The sequence below is a fragment of the Phyllostomus discolor genome, chromosome 3 (assembly GCF_004126475.2).
Source record: "Phyllostomus discolor isolate MPI-MPIP mPhyDis1 chromosome 3, mPhyDis1.pri.v3, whole genome shotgun sequence".
Taxonomy (NCBI): domain Eukaryota; kingdom Metazoa; phylum Chordata; class Mammalia; order Chiroptera; family Phyllostomidae; genus Phyllostomus; species Phyllostomus discolor.
In genome coordinates, this window is record NC_040905.2 from 168842614 (window position 1) to 168864373 (window position 21760).

General features: G+C 38.8%; 1 protein-coding gene across 1 annotated transcript in view; it reads right to left on the minus strand.

Moving 5' to 3' along the window:
• Positions 1-2696: 2696 nt before the first annotated feature.
• The window catches only part of CEMIP2 (cell migration inducing hyaluronidase 2), a 74748-nt gene continuing 55684 nt past the window's right edge, over positions 2697-21760 (minus strand). Inside the window, 7 exon segments of the mRNA XM_036021740.1 lie at positions 2697-4709; positions 5047-5150; positions 7775-7929; positions 10470-10568; positions 13714-13832; positions 13835-13932; positions 16242-16427. Coding sequence (XP_035877633.1) covers positions 4513-4709; positions 5047-5150; positions 7775-7929; positions 10470-10568; positions 13714-13832; positions 13835-13932; positions 16242-16427 — 958 coding nt within the window. The 3' untranslated portion in view covers positions 2697-4512.

The window sequence follows — 21760 nt, forward strand, 5'->3', positions numbered from 1 at the left end:
AGTGGAGAATGGAGCCACTGGGGTTTAAAAAACCCAACACTCAGATTTGTTCAGATGTGTTCTCTATTTAAGGAAGAGGGAAAGAAATAACAGGGGTTCATCACTGTGGGGTTCTCAAACTTTATTGTTCCTAAGAAACACTTACGGAGCTTGTCATAAAATGATATTGCCAGCTTCAACCCCCAGAGATGCCAATCCTCCAGTCTGAGCTGTGGCTTGGGATTCTGTTCCACTTCTTCATGCATTCATTGGTTGATTCTTGTATGCACCCTGACTGGGGATCAAAACCACAACCTTGGCATATGGGGATGATGCCTTAACCAACTGAGCTACGTGGCCAGGGCAGGCTTGGGATTTTGCATTTTCAAGAAGCACCTTGGGTGACTCAAACTTCAAGTTTTCTCCTTAACCTTCTATTTTAAAAAATTCTCAAACCTAGGAAAGTTCCAAGAACAGTACAATGAACACCAGTATGCCCTTCGCTGAGATCAAGTCAGCAAACTTTTTCAGTAAAGGAACACATAGTAAATATTCTGGGCTTCGCAGGCAGGCCATACAGTCTCTGAGGCAACTACTCAGATCTACCATTGCAACATGGAAGTCGGTCAGCGTGTGAGCCAGTGAGTGTGCCTCTCTTCCCATGTGACTATTTATGGACGTAGTTGTCACATCATAAATTACTCTTCTTTTGACTTTTTCCAACATGTTGTAGTTAAAGATGTGAAAAACCTTTCGTAGCTCAAAACTGGTACGAAGAGTCAGGGACAGGCGTGGCCTGAATGGGTAAGCTCAGCAACCCCCTAGGCTTTTCTTAGAATGGGCTTTAAATTAGTTATCGCTTTTCACATCCAGGCTAGTCACACTGTCCATCTTAGGAAATTTTAAAAAACAAATCTATGAAGTTATTCTCTTACCTCTTTGTCATATTTTCACATATAACATTTCACTGCTTGCAATGGCTGATATTTTTGGATGCCCTGTGGGACACAGTTCCTCATGTATAAATCATAGTTTGGTCATTCTCTAATTTTATCACATAAAAAAGTGTGAACGCCCTTCCCGAAAACCCCAGGGCCTAATTAGCATCCTTTTTTCAGCTTCTCTCTTATATTGAAGATAAATTAGGTTAAAAAAAAAAAAAACTCTACACTTCTCAAGGACTCCAGTGACCCAGCAAGATATGAACAACACTTTGTCATTTGTGAACAAGGGAGTGGGGAAGCCTTTCCTTAATTTTTCCTCCCCGACCTTATGTTGAAAATGTGGTCCAGTCCAGAGTGTCTGCTCGCATTTCTAGCAGACTGAACTATGACCAAGCAAGACTAATGGTAATAATACCAATCTGTTACCCAATTATTCCTATTCAGGCATCACCTCTAGGGGATTTTTTCATTATTAAACATATCCTAAGTATCTGAAACCCAAAGAGAATTCTGGGAGAGAAACTCTAATGCTGCAACATGAAAACGACAAACATCGTCACAATGGAATCTAAATACTTAACTACTAGAAGCAACTGCAAAAAAAAAAAAACACACTGACTTGAATTAACTAAGTGCATTCCTGCTTACTGGAAAACCTTTCAACTGGGCTTATCCAAACATTACCTCATCTCTTAAAGAATGAACACCTAGTTATCTGAAACATTCAGGCCTCTATCCACAACATCCTTGCCCACCCCTCCTGAAAGCAAAGTAACCCATTTAATGGCTTGAGGATGTGTTCTCTTCTGATGAAACTAGAGAATAGAGGAGTCATAAATACTCCCCATCCCCTAATCCTATCCCTGTCTAAACATCAGCTTAGCGGTTGCTTTGGAGTCATCTTCTGTGAGACCATGTGTCTGCCTTTCATCTTCTCACAAGCACTCTCTTCCAGCCTCTGAAGATAATATATGGCATGCTGGTTCAGGTGGACAGGCAGGAATCTCACAGCAAAGACTTAAAACCCAACTTGCTGGCTTATGAGAAGGCCCTGTGTTTCTCATCAGCTGGCTCATTTGTGGACGGCCACATTTCTGGAGCTCAACCAATTCTTATACATTACCCTTGAATATATTTTCTCAGTAGAAATGGAACAGATTGCCAGCGCCCAGTTGCCTAAATGTGTATATTACTTTCGATGTCCAATTTAACAATTTGAGGCAATTAAGGACTAAAAACTATATTTAAAAGTTCTATTAAAAGAAAAGGATAGTAAAATGCTTTGTTTAGGGCTAGGAGTTCTGTAATATAGGAATTGCAAATAAAAATAATAGATAAATGTAATTTTTTGTTTTTAATCACAAAAAAATTACAGACTGAAGCAAAAACAGTGGGCCTATTATCCTAGTGCAGCAGTTCCTAAACCTGGCTACAGGTTAGAGTCACCAGAGAGCTTTTAAGGAACTCCAGTGCCCAGGCTGCACCCGGAACCAATTAAATTTGAATGGAGGGGGTGGGGTGGGGTGGCGCCCTGGCCACCATATTTTTTAAAGCTCCCAAGTGATTTCAATGTGCAGCCAAAGTTGAGTATCTGTGCATTAGAGAATAATCCCTATGCTTCTGAAGCTTAGTCTTAGAAAACCTGCTTAGTGGACAATTTTCCCTTTCTTATTTCTGCTGGTAACTTCTTTACGGCTAGAATATGGAATTTAAAAATGATAGATTGATTGACCAATTGACTGATTGCTAGATAGATAGTCAGACCCACATATAAAAAAATACATGCACACATATTTTTATTTATTTAACTTAGGACTTGATACTTAGCATATAAATCAGAAAAACTGAGTGCCTTAGAACTGTATTACATATTCTCTCCAAATCTTTAAAGAGCCAAACTCTAAAAACACACATAAAAATATTTAAGTCATAAAAAACACACACACATTCAAACTAATCACCTTCAGGAACCATGATCCAATAATATATTTAAAAGGTATGATCTCATTCATCAATATACAAAACAAACAAACAACAAAAAGACCCCTAAAATTTGATTAAGACTTGTGCCTTTAGGAAGAGCACTTACAGTTAGAAAGGTTTATTGGTGGCACTTTGAGGTAGCATATTTTGTAAAGTAACATAAGTCACAGAGCTGCTCTGCAGTTTCTCCTGGACACAAGAGACAAGCCATCAGCCATAGCTCTTGGTAGACGAAAGTAATTTTTGTCCGTACTCATTGCCAAAGTCAGCCTGAACACACTTCCTACTATCTCACTGTGGCCATTCCTCCACTACAGTCCATGCATTGTGGGTTTAGGGGAAGGTAAAGGCATTTTGATGCTTCTTTGCTCTTGGTGTGGTTGTGTCCCAGGCCAGGAGCCAATCTACTTTTGCCTCATGCAACCCTCACTGACAGGAGGTGCATGCACTCAGTGAAAGGGAAATAGGTTGTCATGGCACCTTTTTAAATTGGCTCTAACAAGTTCATTAATAGTGCCTGACTTCTCCAAGGCCATGAAGACATTCATTTCTGAATGTTCCCTCTACAACAGGACCCTTAAAAGGCTCTCCCTTTTTTCTCCCCCTGAGTGCAATATTTTGGGGTATCATTAAGCTTTCTGCAGTTTTCTTGGCAGGATGGTGTGCAGAAAGCTTAAAAAAATTATACACAAAAACAACTACAAAAAACCTGGATGCAGGAGCAACTCTAAGAACAGACTTCCTTTGTGCAAGTTGAAATGATGAGTTTACTGTTCAGGAAAATGGCCTGCTTCTTTTAAAAAAGAAAAAAAAGGTTAAATATTCAGCTCAGCTCTGCATTTTAAACACAAATATACAGTCAAAACAGGTTAAGGATTAAAGCTGCAAAAACGGTCCCGACAACCTCAGACCATGGTGTAGGTCAAATTTTTGCCCAATGGTCACAGACCAAAGGGATGTCTGATCCCTAAAAGCCCTTTCATCCCAATGTACTTCCTGGTGGAAAGTTGAATGCTTAGAAGGAGTCAACATACAAATGAATAAAAATAGCACATGTCCAGGCAAAAAAGGGCATGAGCTGGGCCTGAGTTGCCAATTAAATCTCTATCATTCAGTATCATATAAAATCCTCAAAGGCTGCCCAGAACCGGGGCCTGAAGCATCGCTGAACATGCAGCCACCCAAGTCAACTGCTGACCCAAAGTCCATGACGCACTGAGCAATAGACTTCAAGTATCCAAGGTGCTACAAAGAGCCGGTCCTCTTGGGGACTCGGGCTGACTCTCAGAAGCCCCCACCCCACTGCCCATGTGACATTCCATAATACAAGAGGTGAAGCACTGCTTATGGTCACTACAAAACACTGGGGTGGAAGGTGAGGAATAAGAGAAATACCAGCCTAGAAAATACAAATAAATTCCTTAACATTTTGTACAACTAGAAGGTGCATGAGCTGGTATTCAAGGAATCACTTTAAACTCTTTTCTCCCCTTTCTGTATCAAACAGGAAAATGGTTCCATTGGGTTAACAGTGTCATTTTAAAATGCCATAAATTAAATAAGTTAGTTCACATTTTTCCCCCAGCACTTAAGTTACAGTTAGTCTCTAATGTGCTTTTGAAATTTGCTTTAACAGCTCCAGGTCTCTCCTGTGGACAGCGCCGACTCTGTGACAACCATATTCCTCTAGCTGCAAAGGTATGAATTGTTCCAGCAGTCCAAGGCCCTGTCCAGCAGGACTGGTAAACAGCTTAGTCCATGATGGTTTAGAGTTTCCACTGAAGCCCAAAAATATGGTACTCCCTAAAAAAAAAGAAAGAAAAGTTCAATTTGTACATTTCCTAGTTTTAGGGAAGATAATGTCAGAGGTGAGCAAAACAAAGTTGGCTGGCTATAAAACAAAACACAAAAAAACTATACTTCCTTAAGTCAGCACAAAAATGCTTACCACCCACCTTATGTCCTAAATAGCAAACCACATCCCAACACACTTCCTCTAACATAGTCTCCTTATTTAGAAAGGATTTTCATGATACTTACTTTAGCAAAACAAGCTCATGAAAATGGACTAGTACCTACATTCCACCATAAAAAATAAGCTGGCATTATAAGAACTTCATAGAAGAATACAAATACAAACCTTTATTATAAAGATGAGCTGGTTTGGCTAATCCCAGAGGTACTAATGAATCTGAAATATTCAGCTGCTTTATCTCTCCTCTTGTGCTCAACAGGACAACAGACCTATATGTACAAGTTAGAAAAATCAGAGCAAATTTCAATAATTTTGCATGTTTTTACTGGGTTCTTTTCTGAAGTATGCGATTTTCAACCTTTTTCATCTCACGGCACACATTGACAAACTACTAAAATTCTGCGGCACACCAAAAAATGTACTCATTTTTTTTTGCCAATCTAACAAAAATATAGGTAGAATTTTGATTCATTCACACCAGACAATTATTGTTGTGTTTGCTAATATAATTTTTTTAAAAATTGACAATCTAAAGGAAAAGGGGTCAGTGCCCCTGATTCAATGGTCAGGTACTACATGTTTTAAAAATTCTTGTGGCTCACCCATGAGCTGCAAGCTGAAAATCACTGTAGTAAAATAGAAATACTAGATAAAAGCAGAATTCAAACAAAAAGAATCCAGATGGTTTTTTATTTCCGCTATTACAAGATCCGACCTCCTTGCCCCACCTAGAATTTACATTGCTATTACAAGAGGTCTCTAAATGTAAGAAAAACAAGTTACTTCAGATCAGTTGACGTAGTGGATGCTTGGGACACAGACCTCGTACAGAATGAACTATTGTAACAGGGGAAGCTAGTTTTGTTTGTTTCAGGTGCTCTATTAATCTACTCATTAAAGAAATGGATAAATACCAATTCTAAAAAAGAAACAAAATAGTCTACTCCCCCATGGTTTGCTTTAAATTTCCATCTTTATTATGCAGTATATCAACATAAATACTAAGATTTATCTGTGGATTCTCTCTTCCGATCTCTCCTCTGCCAATTCCATACCAGCTTAATCACTATGACTTCATGGTTTATTTTAATATCTGATAAAAATAAGCCCCTTGTATTAGTATAATTTGTTTAAAAATTGTATTTTTTTAAACTTTCCCACATTTATTCTTCCAGATGAACTTCAGTGTCATATATGAAATACAACAGAAAAGTAACTGATTGAGACACTAATAGAAATGAGTTAAATTTCTATTTAATGTAGGTAGAGTGACGTTCTTACAATATTAACTTTTCTCCTAGAAAAAGAGTCTCTCCTTCTATTCAACTCTTCTATATGATGTAGTTAAGCATTTATTTTCTCAATGCATCTTGACATCTCTTATTAAGATTCTCAAGTTTTACAGCGGTGTGGGTTTTTGTTAAAGTCTTTCTAACAACAGCAGTGACTACATGCAGAGTCAGACCAGAGGTCTGACCACAGCCACCCTGCAGGCCTGACCTTCTTCAATGGGTCACAGTGACACTGGGTCCCATGCCATCACTTACAGGTCCCCCCACCCACCTGCACCCCACACATGCTCAGTTTTGGTGGAAGTCACTGCCAGTTGCCCAATAACTTCCTAACACTTTGTTAAGACACAACGTACATACAGAATAGTATTCCTAAGTGTACAGCACATTGAATTTCTGCAAACTAAACATACTGTGTAACCAGCACCCTGATCAAGAAACAACGCAGTACAAGTAGCTCAAAAGCCTTCCTTGTGCCCCCTTTCTAGAAACAACCTAGTGAGATATCAATGCATTGGTTGTAACTTATAAATCTGTAGGGTACCTTGCAGGATTATCTTGTTGCCCTAAATATTTGTGTTAAGATTTATGTACTAGATTGTTGTAGGTGGAGTAAGTACATAACTTTTTAACATTAGGAAAAAAATCTTTAAATCCTTAAAGAAGATAGAGGCCTTGGAAAGGAATTCTATATAAGTGTCTTAAACCAGATAGAGCTATATGTACACATTGAATATGACACTCAAATAATCCAATGGCTTTATGGGATTTACCGAGATCCAGCTCTGTAATGTGTAAAGAGCACAAGTCACTGGATCAACCGAGGATGATTCTAAAGTGAGATGGGCCTTTAATCCCTGGGAAGTGTATGTTCTTCCCTTAGTGGCTTCACTATGTGACGGCTCATGAGTAAATCAACATCTGGAGCAAAGCCAAGGAAGCAGAAAGGAGTCTGAATTTACTTCCTTGCCTCCGGGCAGGGTCTGACCAACTCAAATAAGTAAGTAACTAACTAAATAAATAAATGTGTGTTTCTCTCCTGTGCACCTCTCTTCAGAACCAACACAGAAAAATTAATCAGACTATGGCTATTAAAGAGAGACCACACACTCATCCACTTAAGAACAATTTACTCTTTTCCAGTCACTTCCAAGTGGCCAAGGTGATGACTTCACATGCCACAGTCACAGTGCATTGCTGTCTGAGGTCCCATCAGTGGGACAGATAGCTGCAAAGGTAAAACTCTAACAATTGCTTTAAAATGATAATGAGCCTTCTTTGAGGGAGTTGGATGCAATGTATTGATACATAAACTTAATATAAAATATGGAGAGTAATGTTTCAAAATACTGAGCTTTCTTCCCGTAAGAACCTTCCTACCACCTGCAAGCTCTTCTAACATGCAAGCTCTCACTATTGATAAGCAGAGGTTTACAATGATAAGAAGCTTACAGGCATTAATCTGAGATGAAGAAGGAATAAAAACCTTCCCAGAGTCCCAAATGCCCACAGGTTGCAGCAGGTAAACAAACCAAAGCTCAGAGAGAACCAGGTGTCACCTTTAATGTGGCTTATCTCTCTACAGAGCAATTTCCACCTACCTTGGAGGGATGCCTGTTTTTAAATACTCTTTCAGGGGACTGACATCAGCAAGAGAGAAAAACTTCTTTTCCAGCAACCGGAAAGGAACACTGCAGGCATCCACAATGAGGAGGAAGACACCCGCACTCCGGAAGGGAAAGTCGGTGCCGTTGACCTGAGAATACAAAAGTGTCATCACAGTTTCAGTGTCCTCAGGATGACTTGTCTTTCCAGTCTCATCCCTCTGTCTCTTAATCCACACCTCAAATTACATCCAGGAATCAGATTCTACGTTGTATTTACTCTCTACCAATATTTGAAACTGTGCTATGTCTTCATAGACTTGGCTTTGACTGGACTTTACTGACTGGGTAGGATGCTCTGAGCACAAGCTGGCAGCCCACACTCAGCTGGGCAGGGTGACTCTCCCTGCAGGTTCAAGGGCTTCACTCTTACACGCCTGCTCTTCACAGGAGTCAAAGCTTTTCAACTCAGCAATCACGAGGCAGCCTCTACATTGCAGCTCCGCTCACTTATTGTCACATTGGTTCAGAAAACTTATAACCCCCTCACATTGGGACCATCAGAGGAGCCAGACTGCCTCATCTCCTTCCTTTCATATATGTCTGCCCTTTGAAATCAAAGTGGAAAGGTGGGTAATTTTACAGGACTTGAGCCACAAATATATTTTCAGTCATCCTCTTTAAAGTAATGGTTTCAGGCCTTTTTAAGAAAAAGGAACTCTAGACATATCCAAATATCATTAATTCCTCAGCCCAAAAGAAGGAAAAAAAACCTTACCAGATTGAAAAATGATTCAACACTGTTTAAATTTGTAAAATTATAAACTACGCTAAAGCTAACAAAGAAGAAATACTCTCAGCATTACCCCTATCCTTCCCTGGGGAAATTACATTCAAATTTTATTCCTAATCATTACTAATCTCCCAGGAAGCAAAATGGTCTTTTAGCTGTGTTAAATTGCTCTAATTCAGAAAATGATTCTGGAAATGCTTGAAGTGCAATTTTATATTTGGAAAGACTGGAAGTGATGCTCTTATTTTCAAAAATCTAAATACTTAAAATTGAAATACATTTGAGAAAAAATAGAAAATAATCTTCAACTCAAACTGTCCTCTTAAAAAGAACCATCTCCCCCAAAACTTATTGCTTTAAAGGAAACACCAAACTTTCCTTGAAAACGAAATAAAGCAATGCCATGTTCTAGCAAAGACTCTTCAGGTAATGCATCAGAAAAGTACTGGTGGCAAATGACAAAAAAGTGTCCTATGACTTTTCTAGGGTCCAGGCACCTTGTATACAGCAACAGAATTAGGCGGTGTCTCCAGACCCCCTGGAGTAGCCTGTATGACATTTTTGAGGCAAAACATATCTTCTTATCTAGTGAGCACACAGCCCCTGAGGGAATACAGCCAATACCATTGTTCAGTGTCCGATAATGACCAGATGTATCATGGTGACCCCATCGTGAGGTTATAAATGTAGAATCACTCTGCGACACACCTGGAACTTATCTATTGTATACCAACTACACTGTAATTTCAATATTTTATCTACTGACCTAGTAGAGCAGCGAGCACTCGGCACTTGCTGCCTTTCTACAATGGACTCCCACCAGATCGTCAGAGTGTATGCATCGTACTCAACTGAACTTTATGTCTGTTGATTAGTAACTCCCCATTTCTCACTCCCCCTAAGCGGGAATACTCTTAATTCAGAGATGTTAAAATGTCCAATTTATGTTCTGGAGATGGGGGGCAGGGATGGTCGCACAACCATATGAGTGTATTTCGTACCACTGAACTCTCTGTATATTTAAAATGGGGAGGATGGTGAATTTGGTGTTACAGATATTTTAACACAATAAGAAATTAAGAAACAAAGGGTAACACAATTTTTTCCACACTTACGTGGACTTGTGACTGTGTTGCCCATGACTTTAAAAAACAAACAGAGGTCCTGAAGAGACCACATGAGACTGGGCCCAGGCCCTGGCTAGAAATAGCCAGATGGCTAGACATCTGCTCCCCAAAGAGCTCTTATATGATGGCTTTCTCGGGTCAACCTGACTTTGAACAGGCCGTGCCAAGAGCCAGTTACCTCTGGCCAAGAGTGCCTCCTAGCCCAAATTCTAATGCTGACACTGGGGCTCAGGCCGATACTTCCTTTAACCCATGCAGGAAGGACAACCAACACTCTGCATCTTCATTTTCCTAGTCTTAAAAAATGGGGGCCAGGCAACCCACAAACTAAGCGGCCAAGGAAAAACTTAGACTCATTTCCCACATTTTTAACAAACAACTTGAAAGCTCCTTCCAAATTTCAAAAATCAAAGTTAACATAGTTTCCTACATTTTGATTGCCTATGGAAATTATTTTTAATCAAAGATGCCTTTTCTTTTTTAAAAATGAAATTGGGGTCACCTGTTACACCATGAATGAGTGAAAAGTAATGTGAACAATTTAAACATTTGCCTAAAAGTTATCAATAAATACAATCTACTGAGAAAAAATTGTAATATATTTACCTAAAAACATAAATGCCTAGGAGGTATAAATACCTCTATTGTATGGCTTGTCCCCAAAAACCAAAATGTGATTACAAACAAGTGATGTTCCCAGAAATAATCAGGTCACCAGAGTGAAACATCAAAGCGAGAAGCTAAAGCAGTACACAAGCCAGAAGGTACTTACGGAGATAACTGATGGGTCTCCGCGCTGAGTCTCCGCCTTACCGGGTGACTGGAATTGCACGGGGAGGTAGCTTTTATGAGGATCACTAGTAAATACCATCTAAACAGGAAAGAAGTGCCATAATTATGTCAACTGCGTTTTCCTCAAAGAGGGTTGCCTCAGTATAAACTCAATCACAACAGATGAGTGGGGTTTTTTTCCCCTCTCAACTTTTTATACCTATTTCATGACCTGGAATTCTTTATATAGGTTTAACATGAGAAGGGCATGTTCCTCATTTTCTGAAACAATACCAGTTTCAAATAATTGCAATCTTGTTAATAAAATCAATTCTACAAATGACTAAATAAGTGTGTTTTGTATTTACATCTTTGTAAACATTTTATGCCAGATCTTTTTAAAGATCCTTTTCAGACAGTTCTTCTAAATTGGGACTCAGTCACTCGAGGACTGAGGAAAGAAGTATAGATGGACAAGTTTAAAAACCTTAGTAGCCTTGTGCATCACCAGATCTAAATTCCTCTGCCTGACCTGCAAAATGTCACATAAATCCAGTCACACCTGATATACAGGCTCCTGTTTCCCACTGTCCGATCGCATTCAACAGACAGGGCAGATTCCCTCCTTTTCCCACAAGCACTTTACCTCCTTTCTGACACTCTGCCTTTGCAGATGCTGTTTCCTCCCCCAAAGTGTCCTTCCCCGTTTCCTTCTTCTCTTCAAAACCACTCCCAGTCTCCAAGTCCTACCTCCTACCTCCTTCCTAAAGGCTCTCTTATCATTCACAAGCACTCTTAACTCTCACACAAGAGAACCTAAACACTTCAGGTGCTCTTAGACCTAAAGTGTATGTCCTAATTGATATAGCAACTTCATTGCAAGGGCAACTAATCATCGGATACTAAGTATTCTAAAGCAGGATGTTTCTTGAAGTCTCAGGTTTGGGGTCAAACATTCACATGATTTTTTCCTACTTACTCCTAGTATACGAGGTCTGTCTGGAAAAAGTCCAGCCATTATTAATATAACAAGAACAGTTTGCACGACATCAACGTAACCTGGCATGCCGAGAGTGGACAGGAATGTGCATGCGTGAACCATGATGACTTCACTGTACTAGTCAGTGGAGTGGTAGCCACCATTAAGTGAACAATGTGTGGCCATTGCACTTAAAATGACCTGAATGAGTAGAGCAACAAAATCTGCATCCAATTTTGTGCTAAGCTTAAACATTCCTCCACGAAAACTATTCAAATGATTCAGAAGGCCACAGCTATGGGCAACTGCTGATTGGCAGCTTTATCACAGCAAAGTGCCTGCTCATGTATCACATCTCAGGCGGAGTTTTCTGGCCAAAAATTCAATGACCCAGGTGACTCAGCCCCCTTACAGCCCAGATTTGGCACCCTGAGACTTCTGGCTTTTTCCAAAACTAAACTCACCTATGAAGGGGAAGAAATTTCAGACCACTGATGAGACTCAGGAAAATACCAACAGGGCAGCTGATGGCGATTGGGAGAACTGTGTGAAGTCCCAAGATATCTACTTTGAAGGGGACTGAGCTGCCATTGTCCTATGTAGTGTTTCTTGTGTCTTGTATCTTTTTCAATAAATATCTCTATGTTCACAGTACATGGCTGGATACCTTCTGGACAGACCTCATATATTTTGTGTTTTGATATTCAAACCAAATTTACCCTCAATTTCCAAGTAAAGAGATGTCCCCAGATGCTTCAAATACTTTGCAACTGCACTAAGTCAAGTAATCATTGCATTTTGTACAAATGAATTGCAATCAATGCTTCAAGCACAAAGAATAAAGAATGCTAAATATTAATGCATGAGACCATTTCACAAGATAGGCCAATGGTGATTATTTTTTGTTATAACATTTATTATTATTATCATAAATTATATAAAGTCTTCTCAGTAATAAAGGACTTTCTCAACAAACTCAGCCAATGATTTAGGCTGGAGCATTTACTTCTCCACAAAATCAACTAAAAATGTCACTTTAACTGTCCAAAACACTGCATGGGATAGGCAAGGACTCGTATAAACTTCTTCAGGTACACAGCTTTTTTGTTTGTTTGTTTTGTTTTTGTTTTAGTTGAACTGGAGAATGGAGGTGGCACAGGGATATGAGACTGTAACTCACGGTGAGTTGCAGGCTGGTACTCATCACATACAACAGGAAGCATAATCCATATTCCTTCCCTCTCTATGCCACCAGTGGCCAGAAACAAATGAGGAAAATGAGAAATAACCTAATCAGTGAAAGAATTTTTGTTTTCTAAATCACTTAGAATGGATAAATTTAGAGATTTCCTCCATATTAATAGGCAGTATGTGCTACTGTGGCAATTCTTGCTTTAAGGAAAAAGTATCTAGCCCAGTGCAATTCAAATGTGGACACATATCAGAACACCCTACAGGCCCTTATTAAAGCACAGACTGCTGGCCACTCCCCACACCCAGTATTTCTGGTTTAGTAAGACTGGTATTAGGTCCAAGAATCATCAAGTGATACTGTCGCTGCTGATTAGTGGACCACATTTTGAGAACCATTTCCCTTACCCGTATTTGTTTATACAAAGATTAAGTATTAGTTAGGGTGGGTGATAGTCTATACTTCTTTTGCACTTGGAACTGATCTGACTTCCTTTGGAACCCTATGCCTGATTTTAAGTCATATTTTGGATGTACTTTCATTGCCATGCTTCTTCAAGACACAAGAAGTTCATCTACTTAAAAATATGTCAGGAGAAGCATTTCACATCTAACCAGAGTCAGTTTGTACTTTTAATTACAGGTAAATGTAATAGCAGATGTTTCAAAATTAAGAGTGGCTTTCCACCTTCAAAAAAGAAAATGATTTCCATGAGTTGATTTTCAGGAGGAGAAATTCACACTGCCAATAAAACACAGTATTTTTCACATCACTGACATGTAAACCCAGAAAAAGACTCTAACAGAATCACATCTGAGAAAGAAAGAATAACCACCAAAAATGCACAGTCATCTCCGGTAAACTGATGTATCACAGAGGGAAGGTATTTTTATTATAATTTGGACAGTTGGCTTCTTATGAGTATTACATTTAGAATGGGCCAACATTCAGGAGAAACCATGCAATATTTATAAACTGGAAACACAGCTGTTTACAAAAAAATAAAGTACACCTATTACAAGGAACCTTTTGACTTTTTCTCAGGGCCACAGCCCACGTTTCATGCTCATTTACCTGATGGGTCCCACAGCCCTGACAGGGTTTCGTGAGCATGGCTGGCATCCGCTTGATTGCCGACGGCTTTCGGTAATACTGGGGATATGCTTTGGCCATGCAGTTACTGGTGTCTTTGAGTCTGTTGTTGCCTGGACCTTGACTCTTTCACATCCCTGAGTTGAACAGTAACTGTGGCCATCCCGGTGGCCTTGGGCTTTGAGATACAAAAACAGCAACCTGCACAAAACAGAAAGCAACCCGTTGGGTGATAGACTGACTCTCAGAAGCTTACATGCACAAAAAAATTCCTCAAATTAACTCATGGCCAAAAGGATATTCCTCTAATAAGCTAAATTTTCCCTATAATAAAAATAAATTACAAAGCTAATACAATGTTTCTCTTTCCTTTCTATCCCTCTACACAACTAAATCAAATTCAATACTCCTGTAGAAAAACACAGTGGTGACCTAAATCAGCTTTTGTAGAAGATAATCAAAGCTGATTTCTGGTTTGAATTAATTCAACAAGTGATTTGAAAGGATAGGAATATGGCTTGTCTCAAGAATTCCTTAGAACAACTTTATACTTGTGTTGAGTTTAGAATTTAGTGCACTAGCACGGTTTATTCTTTCTTTCTTTGTTTCTCTATTTTTTTGGTTTATAAATCATTTTAGTTTAAAGCACAAAATTCAAATAAAAACAGAAACTGTGAATTCATTTGGCTCTTAGACTAAGAAATAGTTTGAAATCAATTCCTGTGATGTCTACTAAGCTCAGATGGCCTGAGGTCCTTCTGTCTGTACTTTGGCCAAAATCAAATGAAATGAGCAGTCCCACAGACTCCAAATTATCCTCCTACTGCCAGATGAATGGAGAAGTAACTTCCAGGCAGCAGTCCAACATGCCTCAGCAAACCTAGTCCTCCTAAAGCAAAGGAAGTCAAGGTTTTGATCAGATGTGACTGATACTGAAGATCAAGAACTCACATTTTTTAATACGAGGTCAAGTGACACAATGCAAAGTAGCAGTTATGAGGTAAAAATCAACCATTGTCCCAACATCTAGTAATTTTAACCATAAATATATATATATATAAGGAATGGCACAAACCTGATTAGCATGGGCCTTTTGATGTATAATTAAAGTCATCAAAATGAACAGAATTAAAAAGAATTATAACCCCAAAGGATAAGGGATTCTAGGAATACCCAGATGATAACACATTTCCCATCTTTTTTACACATTTAATCATTAATTTGTGATCACCCGACTGTCCTTACAAATTTGGTTGTTCTATTTGTTTTATGTGAAAAATCAACTGAGAACATGGAAGTTCTGTCATGTATAGATTAAAAGTCCAAGTAGGTTAAGTCTAATTACAAACTGAAAATCAAAGGTAACTATGATAAAAAAAAAAAAAAAGATTTAAGCTAATCACACTGACTGCTGGAGGGACCCAGGAGGGCAAATAAGTTGCATCTTATTCAAAGCCTAACAAGGCACTTGACTGAACCCCCAACCTTGTTCCCCCAATCAAACTTGCCACCCTCATCCCAGGCTGAATGTTTGTCTTCCCCCGAACATGCCATGCCACGTTCTTCCATGCCTCCATGCATTCATCCACATTGTTCTTGGGACAATTCACCCATTTCTTTTCCCATCTCCTCCTACTTATTCCTCAAGAATTCACCCCTGTGTCACTCTCTGGATGTCACTAATTACCTTAGGCCAAACTTCTGGGCTATGTCAAAGGTACACTAAATATCCCACAATAGGACTTTTAGCATTATACTTTTCACTCTCCAGTTACCTACTTTAAATGCCCACATCCTTCAATGGTCTACAAATTTGCAGAAGAAATGCCATCTCATTTGCATTAGTATCTTTACTATGTTACCTAAGCAATGGCATGTAGGTGGAATATCAGCTTAGGGAATGGCTAAGGAGCATGCTAGTTGCTGGAAGAGTACGGAGATTGAGCCTACCATCACCCAAAGGCTGAGAGACTGTAACTGGATAAGAGCAGACAAAGCCAACAGGACCCCAGATGAACAGGATTAGAATTAAAAAGTGGAAAGATGCAGCCTAGAGAAAGTTGAAAGCAAACATGCCATGGTTATACAGTGATTTTGTTTTAAAACTCAAGGTCAACTTGAGAGATAGCTTTAAAGGAAAAAAAAGCTTTCATTGAGATATGAATTATATCATATGTAAATAATCATCTAAAAGAGTTGTTATGGAAAAGAAATAAGTTTAAGTTTTAATTGGGCCTACTGGTTCTTTATTGACAAGGATATTTCCCTCTCTAAATTGCTTTAATAGGCATACGAAAAAACATCTTCACTCACTTCCCACTGCTGACTATAATTATGAGTCATTCTAGTCCTCTAAGCCTGTAATAGTGGATGAGCAGAGAATTACCCACATCAGCTGCTTGTCTAAAGAGCCATCACATCATAGCCTATTCTTAGTAGGCTGAAGAACTAGTAATTCACCATTAAAGAAAAATAGCAACAACTCTCATTCACTAGTTACACTGAATTACCCCGTGCCAGAGTCCAAAATAGACATTTCCTCTCAGACTGCTTCCTTCTGCAATTCTTCCAGTGAATTCACACGCTCATATTCTTCCATTTTGGATAAGGAGCCATTATGCCGCTGTAAAAAGCCAAAACTAATCTGAAAACTTGTGTCTGATGGATAGCAGAGGCCAACTCGAATCCAGTCATTCCTATCAGAGAGAGAAATTAAAAAATGAGTTCACAGTTGAGCCAATATATTTTGGGCATTACAGCATATGTAAATATCAGCCATGATTTTTCTCCTTAAATGTCTACTGCGTGTTGAGCCACTAACAATGGAAGTCCTACGCCCTGACTAACAAATCATCCACCTTTAAATGTTACCCAAATTTCTCCTGTCAACAGATGTACAACAATCACATGGCTTACAGTAACTTTCTGGTTTCAACAGGATATGCAGGAATGTGAGTCGGAATTGAATAAGACGGACTTAGACTCTACCAGAGGATAATACCATTAAGTGAGATGGTCAGAGTGGCCTGATAGTAGAAGTATACATTGGTAAAATCTTTCCAAAAATTTTTTTTGTTCTTAAATCAATTTTTATCTTTATATTACACTAGGATAAATACCTAGTGTGGTGAAATCTGAATATAAGGTATGTATATTTGTAAAGCTTTTGATGCATGGGACCAAACTGCCATAGTCTTTTTTCTTACCTAAAATCCTTAGATATAAAATTAATACTTTTTTTTAAGATTTTTATTTATTTATTTTTAGAGAGAGAAGGGAGGGAGATAGAGATAGATAGAGAGAGAGAGAGAGAGAAACATCAATGTGTGGTTGCTGGGGGTTATGGCCTGCAACCCAGTCATGTACCCTGGCTAGGAATCGTACCTGTGACACTTGGGTTCGCAGCCCGTGCTCAATCCACTGAGCTACGCCAGCCGGGGAAAATTAATACTTTTAAAAACCATTAAAATATTTCCCCTTTTTATCATTTGCTTTTTGGGGGTATATTTTAATTGTGGTAAAATATGCATAATATAAAATTTACCATTTTAGCCATTTTAACTGTACAGTTCACTGGTATTAAGTATATCATAAGATATGCAAACATCATCACTATCCATTTTCCAGAACTTAAATCATTCCAAAGAATTTTTAAAACAATAGGTAAAAAGGGCCTTAAAATTGTTCACATAGGTTCCACTCACTAATCCCTCTAAAGAATAATTAAAATAGAGACCAAAATGTACTTAAAAAAGATGTTCTTGGCTTCACAGGGTGAATTTCACCAAACATTCAAAGAAACTAACACCAATCCTTCTCAAACTATTCCAAAAATTCAAGAAGAGGGAAGTCTCGCCCAACTCTTTTATGAGGCCAGTTATTATATAATCCCAAAAGTAGGTAAAGACACAACAATGAAAGGAAATTACAGGCCATATCTCTGATGAACACAGATGCTAAAATCCTCAACAAAGTAATAACAAACCAGATTCAACACACATTCAAAAGATCATAACACCATGATCAAGTGGGATTTATTCCAGGGATGCAAGGATGTACAATACTCACCAATCAGTAAATGTGATACATCACATAAACAAATGAAGACAAAATTGCACAATCATATCAGCAGATGCTGAAAAGCCTTTGATTAAATCTAGTACCCATTTATGATAAAAACACCTCAGCAAAGTGGAAATAGAGGATATACCTCAACATAATAAAGGCCATATATGAAAAACCCACATTCAACGTCATACTCAAGGGACAAAACTAAATATTTCCCTTAGATCAGGAGCAAGAGAAGGGTGTCTGCTTTCAGTCTGCTTTCACCACTCTTACTCAACAAAGTACTGGAGGTCCTAGCCACAGTGATCAGACAAGAAGAAGAAATGAAAGCATCCAAATCAGAAAGGAGGGAAGTAAAAAATGTCATTGCAGAAACATAAAAAACCCTGTAAGCTCCACCAAAAACTGCTCAGCTATAAGTGAATTCGGCAAAGGAGGGAGATACAAAGTCAATATTCAGAATCAATGGCATTTTTGTACACTGACAATGAAATATCAGCAGAGAAATTAAGAGAAAAATTCTATTTACTATAGCAACAACAACAACAAAGAAGTACCTAGGAATAAATTTAACAAAGGAGGTAAAAGACCTGTACTCACAAATATATAGAACACTGAGAAGAAATTCATGAAGATACAAATAAATGGAAGTATATACCCTATTCATGGATTGGAAGAATTAACATCATTAAAATGTCCATAATACCCAAAGCAATCTATATATTTACATAATTCTTATAAAATACCAATAGCATAATTCACTAATCTAGAACAAATACTTCAAAAGTTTACATGAAACCAAAAAAGACCCTGCTAGCCCCAGCAATCTGAGGAAGAAGAACGAAGTTAGAGAGATCACAATACCTGATATCAAACTATACTACAAGGCCACTATAATCAAAACAGCGCCTGGTACTGCTTAAGAAACAGAACACGTAGGTCAATGGAACAGAATAGAGAGCCCAGAAATAAACCCATGCCTCTAGGGTCAATTAATATTTAACAAAGGGGGCTATGAGCATACAATGGAGTAAAAATAACCTCTTCAATAAATGGTGTTGGGATAACTGGACAGCTTCATGCAAAAAATGAAACCTAGACCACCAACTTACATCATATGCCAGAACAACTCAAAGTTAATTTTAAAAACTTAAATATAAGTTGTGATACCATAAAAGTCCTAGCAGAAAACATAGGCAATAAAATTTCAGTTACCCCACGTAGCAATATTTTTGCCAATATATCCCCTAGGGCAAGGGAAGTAAAGAGAAAATAAACAAATAGAACTACATCAATTAGAAAGTGTCTGTTTGCATAGCTAAAGAAACCAACTTCCAAATGAAAAGGGTGAACATATTTGCCAATGATGCATCAGACAGGGGTTTAACCTCCAAAATATATAAAGAACTCACACGACTCCACACCAGGAAGACAATCCAATTAATAAATGGGCAAAGCACCTGAATATACACTTCTGCAAGGAGGACATACAGATGGGCCATAAACATATGAAAAAATGTTCAACATCACTAGCCATTAGAGAGATGCAAATTAAAACCACAATGAGATATGTCCTTATAACTGTTAGAATGGGCATCATCAATAAATCAACAAACAAGTGCTGGTGAGGATGTGGAGAAAAGGGAACCCTAGTGCACTGTCTGTGGGAATGCAGACTGGTGCAGACACTGTGGAAAACAGTATGAAATTTCCTCAAAAAACTAAAAATGGAACTGCCAATTCACCCAGCAATTCCACTGCTGGGAATATACCTTAAGAATCCCGAAACACTAATTCAGAGGAACTTATGCACTCCTATGTTCACAGCAACGCTACATACAATAGCCAAGTATTGGAAACAGCCTAAGTGCCCATCAGTAGATGAATGGATTAAAAACTGTGGTACATTCACACAATGGGATTCTATGCAGCAGAAAGAAAGAAGGAGCTCCTACCCTTTGCGACAGCATGGATAGAACTGGAGTTCACTTAGAACTATGCTAAGTGAAATAAGCTAGTCAGTGAAAGATAAATACAATATGATCTGACTTATAAGAGGACTCTAATGAACAAAATAAACTAGAAGCAGAACACCATCAGAGACATGGAAACAGAGAACAGACAGACAGCTGCCAGAGCAAAGAGTGGTGGGGGGAATGGCAGAAAGAAGGGTAAGGGATTAGGCAGAAAATATGTATGAATGATCCATGGACAACAGAGTGGGATGGGCCATGGGAGCAGGGGATGGGCTGGATGGAGGAGGACCAAAGGGGAAAAATGGGGACAACTCTAACAGAATAAAAATGTAAAAAAATAAAATGTTCTCTGTGGTTTACTTATTTATCTTATATTTTATTTATTTGCTTTTTAGAGAGGAGAAGGGAAGGAGAAAGAGAGGGAAAGAGCAATGTGTGAGAGATATATTGATCAATTGACTCTCACATGCCCCCAAATGGGGACCTGGCCTGCAACTCAGTCATGTGCCCTGACTGGGGATCAAACTGGTGGTCTTTTAGTTTGCAGACCAGCACTCAATCCACTGAGCCACACCAGACAGGGCTGTGGTATATTTATAATAGCAAAGGGAGAGGTGGGCAGGAGAAAGACAACCTAAATTTATATGGGGTAAGACAGTAGTTAAATAAATTTTGATACATCTACATGCTCAGAAAACATTTGAGGGTAGAGAGAGAGAACACTATAAATGTTGACAATGCCTTACACTGTTTAGGAGAATTACAGGTTATTTCAATTTTCTTTATGTTTTTCTGCATTTTCCTTATTTTGTTGAATGAATAAGTACAGCTTTTATAACCTTTAAAGTGTTATTTTCCAAAGTGGCACTATGACAAAATCTATGACCTCTCTATAATTATATTAAATTTGGAAAAATAAGATTGCCCATCTCTTCCTCTTGCCTCTGCCCATGATGTAATTTTTACAAACTTTCAGCTAATTAAACAGGGAAAGTTTGACTGAATTTCAAAGCCATGTGACTTTTTGAAACTTCTAGGTTCTGCCTTTTTTCACTTTAAAATGTTTTTACTTGGTATTTGTTCAAAAGTTGTACATGACACTGACAGAACCCTATATACCATTTGGTTGTAATATCTCTCCTAAAATTCATAACCTGCCAGATATAAGTTTTTGGATTAGTGATCACTTTTTTTTTTTAAAGATTTTATTTACTTTATTTTTAGAGTTGGAAGAGGGAGACAGAGAGAGACATCAATGTGTGGTTGCTGGGGGTTATGGCCTGCAACCCAGGCATGTGCCCTGACTGGGAATCGAACCTGCAATGACTGGTTCGCAGCCCGCGCTCAATCCACTGAGCTACGCCAGCCAGGGCATAGTGATCACTTTTTGATATTTCTCATCAGTCTTCTCCGACCTCACTTGCTTCTTTCATTGGCTGCACTGCAGCTCACTGACAGGAGTGATAATATCGGGTTGGCTTTTAGAAACCTCACCCTGGACACAATATGGACTAAGGACTAGAGGTAGGGAGACCAAGCGGGACCCAGACAAATGATGATGATGGCCTAAACTCAGCCACAAACAGTGGGGGTGGAAAGAAGTGGAGAGATTGGAACCACATTGAAGACACAGAACTAGCCGGGTTTGGTCACTGATGAGAGGGATGAGGGAAAAGGAAGCGAGAAGGATGAGTGCTGGGACTTGTGGCTTTATTGACTCAGCAGGTGGTGGTGCGACTCTCCAGCAAGGACACAGAAAAGCAGCAACAAGTGTCATAGGGAAATAGTAATGGTTCTGGGGAGAGCTTGGGTCAGGGACCTCACTTCTCAGAATAAGAGCATCCACCATGGCATTCACCAATCCTTGGAAGTGACCCGCTCAGAACTGACTTCCTACATATTCTGTGTCCACCTCTTATCTGAGCAGTTTCATGGAGTCACAAGGGCTAGCCACCATACAGATCTGGACTGATTTAACTCTGCCT